Consider the following 9,558-nt stretch of genomic DNA (forward strand, 5'->3'; position numbering starts at 1 on the left):
AGCTCTACGAGTCTGGGAGAGGGAGGGTTAGGGTTAGATGTATAGCCACTACCGGCAGGCAAATGGACAACAAATGGCAGGCAGGCATCCCTTTCCTTCCGTAGCACAACAGCACCGACTCCAGCACACGTCGTCATCATCACCGTCGTCAACCTCCAAACAACCTCCTCCAATTCTCCAACTGCATCGATCCCCTCCATTGCCCCCCGCGAGAAGCATGCGATAGTTACGATGAACAGGTCGCCTTCCTCCTCCGGGTTGCTCCCCTTGCCTGGTGCCCCTTCGTCATCGTGGGCCCTCTACCGTGCCCGTCTCTCGAGTCTTCTCCAGAGTGTAGACACTGCTGTCTTTGTCGCATTCTGGTTGTTTGGTGCGTCCTTGTTTTCCTTCATCTGCCCTGGTCCTCGCGATATGTGCTAACACCCCCTATCAGGCCTCATCAACAATGTCCTCTACGTCATCATCCTCTCTGCCGCCCAAGACCTTGTCGGAAACGGCATCCCCAAGGGCGTCGTCCTCCTCGCCGATGTCATGCCTAGCTTCCTGACCAAGCTTGTTGCTCCCTACTTCATCCATCGCATACCTTATGCCACCCGCATCTTCATTTTCGTCGCCCTCTCCTCCGCCGGCATGCTGCTTATCGCCTTCACACCGCCGTCCCAATCGGTGGCCGTCAAGTTGATCGGTGTCGGCTTGTCCAGCATCAGCAGTGGTGGCGGCGAGCTGAGCTTCTTGGGTCTCACACACTACTATGGTCACATGAGTCTGGCCGCTTGGGGTAGTGGTACCGGCGGTGCAGGCCTCATCGGCTCCCTTTTGTATGTGATGCTGACAGACTGGATCGGCCTCAGCGTCAAGACAAGCTTGCTCGCCTCTGCATTTCTGCCCATCATCATGCTTGTCAGCTTCTTCTTGATCCTCCCCCATGGGCCACTGCGCGCGAGTGCCCGTAAGACCTACGAACCTATTGCCAATCGTGACTCTTTCCAGGAAGAAAGAGAAGGGGTGGAGGACAACTTTGGCGATATTCCTACGAGCACGGCATCATCAAGCCTTCTAGCCCCCGGACCTGCAGTCGCTGCCACGGTATATTCATCGCACCCCACGGAAGATGCCCGGAAGGACTCACTTGCTGCCAAAATTCGACGATCCAAGTTGCTCTTCTTCCCGTACATGCTCCCACTTTTGCTGGTCTACATTGCCGAATACACCATCAACCAAGGCGTCTCCCCGACTTTGCTCTTCCCGCTCGATTCATCGCCTTTTACCGAGTTCAGGTCCTTTTACCCGTTTTACGGCTTCCTTTACCAAGTCGGTGTTTTCATCTCGCGTTCCTCGATTGCTTTCATTCGCATCCACCACTTATATCTGCCGTCTCTGCTTCAAGTCGCCAACCTCGTTCTGCTCACTTTGCACGCTCTGTTCAATTTCATCCCTTCTGTTTACATCGTTTTTGTCATTATATTCTGCGAGGGTCTGCTCGGCGGTGGTGTCTACGTCAACACCTTTGCCGAGATTATGGAGAATGTCCCGGCGGAAGATCGCGAGTTCAGCTTGAGTGCTACCTCGGTGAGCGATAGTGGCGGTATCTGTGTGGCTGGCTTCCTGAGCATGGCCATGGAGGTATGGCTATGCAATTGGCAGGTTGATCACGGGAGGGATTGGTGCAGGCGCATCAAGGCTGGCTAATTAAAGCCTAAGGCATGAAGGGGTGGGTCTCTCTCTGGGACCGCCAGCTTCATGCTGACATGGTCTGATCGAGACAAAGCCCAACATGAACCTGAACCTCTTCACCTTGGACATCGTTCAATCTCTCATCATGGACCTCACTTCCGATAAAAACGCAACCTCGCAAATCGCGTCTACTCGACCACTCCACCAACTTTGTGGCGCGTGCCTATCTAGCTTCCCTCGTCATGGCGAATGGTCTTTTGAAAGCTTCTGCCGGCAGCATCCCTGGTGTCCATATCTCATGCGACAATGCACTTTCAAAGACCTTCAAAACTCTGCGAACACGGGCTGTCACCTTTGTACCATGATGTTGCATGTCATCCTTCGTCGGCAACCTAATGGCACGGGGTTCAAGTTCGGGCTGTTTCTGTGGGATTGGAAGGTACGGCATGCTTACACTATTGGTACATTCCTGAACGGAGAAGAACTAGACACGAAGCTCGAAATTCGCCCACTATCCACCTTCCAAACTGATCGACCCTCTGTCAAGATTGAACGACTACCTTCGCTTGACTCGAACTTGGGCGTAACTCCTCTTGAAATGGCTAGGAACTGGTTGCAAGTCTGTCAGCATAACCACACGCAATGCAGGCCTCCCAAGTCGACCAGTACTCCTTGGGCACAACAATCGAAGTACATACGGCTCATTAGCATCCAATCTCAGGACAATGGTACTCAGACATACCGGCTGGTTGAACACCCTCTGGACGGAAATGTTGATTATATGACCCTGAGCTACCGCTGGACAGACGAAGTCAAAAAGAACAAACTTTTGGGAGAGAACAAGGAGAGGTTCTACGAGTCTATACCGACAGACGACTGGCCTCAGATCTACCGTGATGCTGTAATGATGACAGGCTATTTCCACGTCCAATACTTGTGGATAGATGCACTATGCATCGTACAGGACGATCCATGCGATTGGGAAGAGCAGGCCGCTTTGATGAATATCATATATGAAAGAGGGATTCTCAACCTTGCTGCTGTTATGGGCGAAGAATAGCCGGGCCTTCACGTTTCCCGTGACCCACTGAGCATGTTTGACTGCTTGCTAACCCGCGAATCTGGGGAACCATGGGTCTGCGCAAATGTCGAGGATGAACTGGACGTCCTTGCTCGCTTCCCTCTCTACCAACGAGGATGGACATTTCAAGAACGCCTCCTCTCCAACCGGACTCTGCACTTTGGCCGCCAGCTTGTATGGGAGTGTGACGCTGGTCTTGCTACAGAGGTGTGTCCAGAACTCATAACCACCAAACACGATGCTACCCGCACAATCAAACGAACATTCGCGGGGAGCCAATACAAGTTCCCGCCGCCGAGGATGTTAGTTGGGGCCTTTTCAGCTCTTTGGAAGATGGTTGTCGTGAGTTTCAGCAAAATGCAACTGACCTACTCGAGTGACAAAGTGCCGGCGCTGCAAGGGATTACAAACAGGCTCGGGTATCGTCTCAGCCTGGATCCGGCAGACTACTACGTGGCCGGGCTATGGGTGGTTGAGTGCTCCCAGTTGTCCTGGCTACGTGAGAGCCATCAGAACTGGCTTACATCAGAGGACAACGAAGTGGCATGCAAGCCTTGCAAAAAGCCCCCGTCTTGGTCATGGACGGTGTGCGCAGAGGCTGTGAAGATACCTGGTGGAGCTTTTCAACCGATAGATTTGGTGGTGCTTGGAGCAGTCCCTGTTCGCAGCCGAGATGCCGGGCTTCGACATATGGTTACAGTCCATGAATGCATTTCGACGGTATTATTCAAGGACAACGCCGCAGCACGGGAGCCTGAACCATTCACAGGGCTCACTTTACGTGGCAAGTTCATCCATTGGTTCCAAATCCATACAATCCTCCAACTCGGACAACGAACGCCAGAGTTCACTATCAAAGGCTATGTTCCAACGGATGCTAGCAAGTCCGGTTCATTCAACATCAAAATTATCCTTGACCGTCCAATTCCTGAACACAGTTCACACAAAGGCTTGAAGCTGTTGCCAATCCATTGCAATCGCTCGCAAGGCAGCAGTCCCGACGAAATGTGTGGCATTCTTTTGGCATTCTTGGGCTTTGATGAGGGAATGGCGCTCTATCGTCGGCTAGGCCAGTTTCAGGTCGTGGATTTGGAAGGCTCTCCGTCGTGCTTTTTGCGGTACTTCCATTTACCCCGTGAGCGAGGAACAGCAGAAACTCATGAAATGCCGGTTGGTTTACAACAGGAGTTGGATGAACTACCACCTTTTAAGGTTATCTAGACTCGCTGGGAACTTCCTGACGGGCTTGTGGCCTGCCTCGGGACGATCTGGATGATAAGAACAAAGGGGAGATGACTCGCTGATAAATGCATTGTCAGCGACTTTTGACCTTGAGTCTCCCAGGCAATAATGCTCTGAATTCAGCCTGTTGACAACTCTTCACATCGTCGTGTTATCTTTTCATTAGCATGGATTTACACGTTATTTCGCCTTCACATCTGTCCAGATTTTGAGTCTCCCTGTCTCAAATTACCTGCACTTCATCCTCTTCCTCATTTGATAGCCGTCATAAATACATCAATTTTCACAGTTGTCTTTCCCTTGCCATACATGTACCTCCTTGTGTGTGTCGTCAAATTTGCAGATGTTTCGATACAATATTTCGCGCTCTCTCGTCATGATCCATCCATTCTCCCAAAACACCTGCATTAATGTGCATATCCGACATAGTACTGCGGGAGAGCCGCTTATTACCCGTCTGCCGGCAGTTCAATGCATGTGCAGATGACATCCGACAGGATGGAAGCTCTCCACGCTATGATTTTGCGATGATGATCTAAAGAATAATCATAGCCGAAACATCCGGGACGGCGAGGAATCTGTGATCACCATGATAATCCTCGAGCACCCCCCATCAGTAAGTTCTTGTCCCTTGACCTTCACCATGAACTTGAACAGCTAGCAAACATGCGATACCCAACGACGCAATCATCAACCTCTCTCTCCCTTCTCATGCTACTCCAACAACAGAATGCCGCAGCAGCAGCGCTCTCAATTTCTTCTCCACATCTCCAGCTGCTGTCCGGATCACCACCATCCTCTCTCAGCCTACTACCCGAAACCCAGACACCACCAAACCAAAACCTCCTAACCTACCTCTCCACCACCACTACATATACTGACACCTCAATACCAATCTCCTCCTCCTCCCTCTGCACCAGCTTCATCTCCCGCGACAAATCCGCCCTCCTCCTACCGAACGCGCGCATCCCGCTGTCTCCGGCAGGATTCATCGATTGCTTCCTCGAGCCTCAAGGGTCGCAAGCAGAAGACAACCAGCACCAAAAGCAACAACTAGTCTTCAAAGGGATTCCTGCGGGATGGCAGTTTAGTATTACAAAGATTACGCTCGCTGGGTGGTTGGATTTGGAAAGAGGGGCTTTTGTCGAGAGGGTTTCGCTTTCTGTTGGCTATCCCGAGGGTGAGAAGGGGTGGAAATGGAAATGGGGTCTTAAAAAACCGAGAAGAGCAGCCCCCCAAAAAAGTCATTATGCTCTAATCGACACAGCAACATCCCTCACCCCCTACGGCCGTTTCGGCACCGGATACCAGGGGACTTTCAACCTCTCTATGCCCGTCAAACCCCCCCAACCCAAAGCCAGTGTCCGCAGTTCAAGCAGCACAGACAAAGGAAGGAGAGACCAACTAGCCCTCTCGCCGTGCTCAACGGGTCCCGAGATGGAGATCGCTCTGGGCGCTGAGCTGTGGTTTTCACTTTCTCATGAACAGATTGATTTTGATGATACGATTGTTCATTGGGGGAGGCTGGGTGGGGAGGGTAAGGGTGAGGAAGAAGGGGATGAGAAGACGTTGAGGGTTGGGGTAACTGGGAGGTGGACGAGGTGTTGAGGGTAATGTGGTTGGTTGGTGCAATGGGTGTGATTGAGATGCGGGGGTCGGGTGGTTGGAAAGAAGGTGTGTGTGGAAAGGAGGTGAGGGAGGGAAGTGAGAGAAGCAGTCAAGATAGATAGATACAAATGGAAATTTCGGGGCAAGTGGGTGGAGCTGAGGATAATCATGGGTTTCATGAAGCTGCTGGTATCAACGTAAATGAGCACCAAACCAAAGAAGCAGCGAGGTGCTGCTGGGTATCAATTTTCGTAATAGTGAGGGCGATGAAGCCAGGCGTCAATTCCTCTCCTCTCTATCTCACCAATCTCCTCCCAACAACTACCCGTCTGCTGCAAGGTACCAGGCCTTCCACTTCGCCATGGCGACAGCAGCTTTATCCCTTGGAGCCTTTGACAGACCATAGTGACCGCCATCATCTTGTATCAATCCCTAAATTCCGTCAGCAAAAGCTTTGTTTCCACCACTGGTAAGGACTCACCTCCTGATCCCGCGGTGCTTCCATGGGAAGCACATACCCCTCACGGGACCATGCGCCATTCGTTCCATCCCATCCATAACCATCTATCGCCCCAGCCATGTACGGTTGATCATGCTGATAGTACGGTGTCTCGGTGAGATACTCATTCTCCTCTTGCTCCTCGAATCCCATCCCCTCATTCCACTGCAGTCCCATCCCAGCAAACCTAGCCTCCATCTCCTCCATCTCCTCCAACTCCTCCAACTCAGCCTCTTCCTCCAAAATCTCCAACTGCTCCCCCGCCGACGGCCTCCTCCCCGGATCAAAGCACGCCATCCTCCTAACAGCCTTATACCCCCCCTGCCCTTTTCCCGCGATCCTATTCAGCCACACATGCACCAAATGCGGTCCCAGCAGCTCACACCCCTTCCGAAACCGGTGATCGCGCACCCACACGACCGTGGCGAAGAGCGACCAGATGTCCACCTTGGACGTCTGTTTTTGTTTGTGTCGGTTGTAGACCTCGGGAGCCATGAAGGGTGTTGTACCAGCTACTTCGGCTCGGGAGAAGGCACGCTTGGAGTCGTTGGAGAGGGTGGAAGTGGAGAGACCGAAATCGGCTAGGGTGAAGTGGTAGGTTCCTGAGCCTGAGCCTGAGCCTGAGGAGGAGTCAAGTTCCCAGAGGATGTTTTCGGGGTTGAGGTCTCGGTGGATGATTTTGTGTTGTTCGAGGTGGTGGAGGGCGAGGAGCATTTGGTGGAGGACGATATTGGAGACTTCGAAATGGGAAGAGGGAGGGAGGATCTTTTGGACAAGGGTTTTGAGGTTGCCGAGTTTGAGGGGGAGGAAGATTTCGGCCCAGTCGGAGGAGGTGGTGTAGTCGAGGATTTGGATGATGTGGTCCTGTAGGTATGTGTTAATGGGGGTTGGGGGATGTAGAGAGGGACGGAGGGACTTACACATCGTGTTGATTCATCGCTGTTGATTTTGATCAGGTTGGCGATTTCCCTCGAGGCAAAGTCGAGGCGTTTGCTGGATAGACGATGGAACTTTTTGACTGCCATGACACTCCCAGTTGTCACATCCATAGCGCGGTAGACGTTTCCGAATGTGCCGCCGCCTACTTTCCCCCCTAGCACATAGCTCTTTGTCTTGACACGGCTCGGACCCAAAGCGTAGAGCACTGGTGGTTCCATGCGAAACTGATCGAGGCCATCATTCTCCCACCGCAGCTCAAACTGATAGAACCGGCCATGACCAAAAGCTACCAGTGAGTTGATCCCTTGGGCCACCAAGACTGATCGTTCGCCTTCCCGTCGAAAGTTCACGGTGTATGAACGACTGCCATGGGAGAAGGGCTCCGTAGAAAGATATTCGGACTCGTCACAAAGGAGGATGGGACCTGTCTCTGTGACAGCTCTAAAGGAGGCGTGCCGTTCTGATATCCCTGATGAACCTGTCGAGTTCCAGACTTGTGGGAGATAGATGTCGACAGAGTCACTGCAGCCAACAGTGTAGTCTTGCTTCTCGGGGTCGGAGAAGTCGATCCAGATGCCCCTGGTATCCTCGTCGTAGGGGTATCGCTCGAGGTTCCGTGGATGGCAGCTCACCAGGGCAGCGGCGGCTTTGTTGAAGGGTAGTAACCAAAATCCAAGCCTATGGGGCCGTCGGAGTTCCTTATAGTCGTCGTCCATGTTTGATGCTGGTTATTCGAAAGATCTTGAGAGACTATTGAGCAGTGCGGCCAAAAAGCAACTCATCACCGTCTCGCCAACCCCCCCTCTCGCAACCATGGGATACCTATATATCAAGCACATGCTCTCCAACAAAAAAAGGGTGTGGATATCGAAGGACCATCGTGACTCCCACGGCAATCATGCAAGACATGCTGGCGGTGCGGGGGACAGCAGAGGGTCAAATACCGCGAGGACCCCGTACTCCATCAGCAAACAATCATGCTGGCTGCCACGAGATGCGGTAGGTTAAGCGGGCCAAGGCAGCCATCAACGGGAAACCGCGTGATGAGTCTTTGTTTCAAGCTTTCATGTTGACTAAAATGACAAAAGGCCAATCAACGGGTGTCTTGGGCCTCAAGTTGGGCGCACGCCGTTGAACTTGGCTTTTTCGGAGTTTAGGCATGTGAGGCATGACACCAATCGGCGTTGGGGGTGGGTGTGGACGACATTGGATGCTGGGTTGTGGGTAGTTTCTAATTGCCGGTTGAAGCGCGGTACTTGTCGTTGTGTGTTTAGCATCGAGCTGGATTGACGGATTCAGTGTCATGGGGAAGAAGCTTGTCAACCTCTGAAATTCCCCCCTCCTCTGAGCACCTTGAAGACCTCAAGTGATACTGTAGCAGTCTCACACTGTAAACCCACTGTGCCCATCCACCCAACCCCGGGATCTCCCGCCGGCAACCAGATGGAAACCCCACCTATCTCCACAATGTCGGCCCCATTCCGTCGCAAATGGAACTTTCACGTCATTCAGCTCATCGGGCCTCGGAACAGCGCGACCGAAATTCAAATCGCGATTTTGCCTCTTTCGCCTTCAGTTTCTTCAGTTCCTTCCTTTGCAACCAACTGTCAGTCTCATCACCAACTTTGCGCACGGCAACCTCACAGCCATAAGGCGCACTCATAACCGAGAACCTCTCAACAAATTCTAATCCAACCCTCTACAACCATCGCCGGTACCACCGCGCATCCGCATTCGCATCCGTATCCTCAACCTCACAACACCAAAACCGCAACACCACCAAACCAAAACATCAACCCCAACGACCAATCCAAAATGTCCCGCCGCCTCCTCTCGCTCTCCAAGCCCCTCTCGGGCCTCCCCAAGTCCTCCCTCCGCTTCTCCTCCTCCTTCCTCCAACGCGGCCCCGCCCCTCCCCGCCTGCCCGCCGACCAACAAGCCGAATTCGAGCGTCTCCAAGCCGCCGCCGAAGCCGCTCTGTACACTCACACCACCATTCCCACCATCCCAACCAACCCGGCCACTGCTTCCTCGCCGGAAAACAACTCGAAGCACGTCACCCAACCCACTGGGGACAACAACACGGTGAAAGTAGCAGGAGTAGAAGCGCCGGTAATCATCGAAGACGCAGCCCAAACCTTCAGCGGCGGCATCCGCAAGGGCGCGCCGCCCGAGTTCGAAGGCGACAAGAACCCCAAGACGGGCGAGATTGGCGGGCCCAAGAATGAGCCGTTGCGGTGGGGGGCGGGTGGGGATTGGAGTTATAATGGGCGGGTTACGGATTTCTAAGTCATGGATGGGTACGGTACGCGTTTTGGTGACAGAGGAAACAAGCAGAAGAAAAATGGGCTGGTGGGCTGATTGGTGGGTAGAGGCGTGGATGGTGGAGTGATGGATGGATGGATGGATATATGGAGTGGAATGAATGAATGGGAAGGAAGCTGTAATCGGTTGCGTTGGTTGGTTAGTGGCTGATTGGAGTGGAAGCAGTGGAGGGTGATTGCGCAGAACCAGA

General features: G+C 52.9%; 5 protein-coding genes across 5 annotated transcripts; 4 read left to right on the top strand and 1 right to left on the bottom strand.

Moving 5' to 3' along the window:
* Nucleotides 1–53: 53 nt before the first annotated feature.
* B0H65DRAFT_209540 (batten's disease protein Cln3) lies at nt 54–1,793 on the top strand. Its single transcript, XM_062821913.1, has 2 exons — nt 54–370; nt 434–1,793. The coding sequence occupies exons 1-2, from the start codon at nt 232–234 to the stop codon at nt 1,687–1,689; spliced, it is 1,395 nt and encodes a 464-aa protein (XP_062682195.1). The 5' UTR covers nt 54–231; the 3' UTR covers nt 1,690–1,793.
* A 662-nt stretch (nt 1,794–2,455) lies between these two features.
* B0H65DRAFT_509250 (heterokaryon incompatibility protein-domain-containing protein) lies at nt 2,456–3,976 on the top strand (the record flags this gene model as incomplete). The annotated part of the gene is given in 2 exon segments (XM_062828296.1): nt 2,456–2,716; nt 2,735–3,976. The coding sequence occupies 2 exon segments, from the start codon at nt 2,456–2,458 to the stop codon at nt 3,974–3,976; spliced, it is 1,503 nt and encodes a 500-aa protein (XP_062682196.1).
* A 553-nt stretch (nt 3,977–4,529) lies between these two features.
* On the top strand, nt 4,530–5,605 carry B0H65DRAFT_525609 (uncharacterized protein; the record flags this gene model as incomplete). Its single annotated transcript, XM_062828836.1, has 1 exon — nt 4,530–5,605. The coding sequence occupies exon 1, from the start codon at nt 4,664–4,666 to the stop codon at nt 5,603–5,605; it is 942 nt and encodes a 313-aa protein (XP_062682197.1). The 5' UTR covers nt 4,530–4,663.
* Nucleotides 5,606–5,818: 213 nt separating this feature from the next.
* On the bottom strand, nt 5,819–7,929 carry B0H65DRAFT_209550 (kinase-like domain-containing protein). Its single transcript, XM_062821914.1, has 2 exons — nt 7,025–7,929; nt 5,819–6,968 (listed from the first exon to the last, which is right to left on the bottom strand). The coding sequence occupies exons 1-2, from the start codon at nt 7,757–7,759 to the stop codon at nt 6,048–6,050; spliced, it is 1,656 nt and encodes a 551-aa protein (XP_062682198.1). The 5' UTR covers nt 7,760–7,929; the 3' UTR covers nt 5,819–6,047.
* Nucleotides 7,930–8,532: 603 nt separating this feature from the next.
* Nucleotides 8,533–9,332, top strand: B0H65DRAFT_589176 (uncharacterized protein; the record flags this gene model as incomplete). Its single annotated transcript, XM_062831019.1, has 1 exon — nt 8,533–9,332. Exon 1 carries the CDS (start codon nt 8,859–8,861, stop codon nt 9,330–9,332), a length of 474 nt encoding a protein of 157 aa, XP_062682199.1. The 5' UTR covers nt 8,533–8,858.
* Nucleotides 9,333–9,558: the final 226 nt, after the last annotated feature.

The sequence above is a fragment of the Neurospora tetraspora genome, assembly GCF_033439725.1.
Source record: "Neurospora tetraspora strain CBS 560.94 chromosome Unknown B0H65scaffold_4, whole genome shotgun sequence".
NCBI classification, from domain to species: Eukaryota; Fungi; Ascomycota; class Sordariomycetes; order Sordariales; family Sordariaceae; genus Neurospora; species Neurospora tetraspora.

What these genes read in the sequence shown, in the direction of transcription:
- B0H65DRAFT_209540 (XM_062821913.1), top strand. Translation starts at nt 232, where the DNA reads ATGAACAGGTCGCCTTCCTCCTCCGGGTTGCTCCCCTTGCCTGGTGCC. An exon ending in TGTCGCATTCTGGTTGTTTG is followed by an intron (nt 371 to 433) that starts GTGCGTCCTTGT and finishes ACCCCCTATCAG; the next exon opens with GCCTCATCAACAATGTCCTC.
- B0H65DRAFT_209550 (XM_062821914.1), bottom strand. Translation starts at nt 7,759, where the DNA reads ATGGACGACGACTATAAGGAACTCCGACGGCCCCATAGGCTTGGATTT. An exon ending in GCGATGAATCAACACGATGT is followed by an intron (nt 6,969 to 7,024) that starts GTAAGTCCCTCC and finishes ACATACCTACAG; the next exon opens with GACCACATCATCCAAATCCT.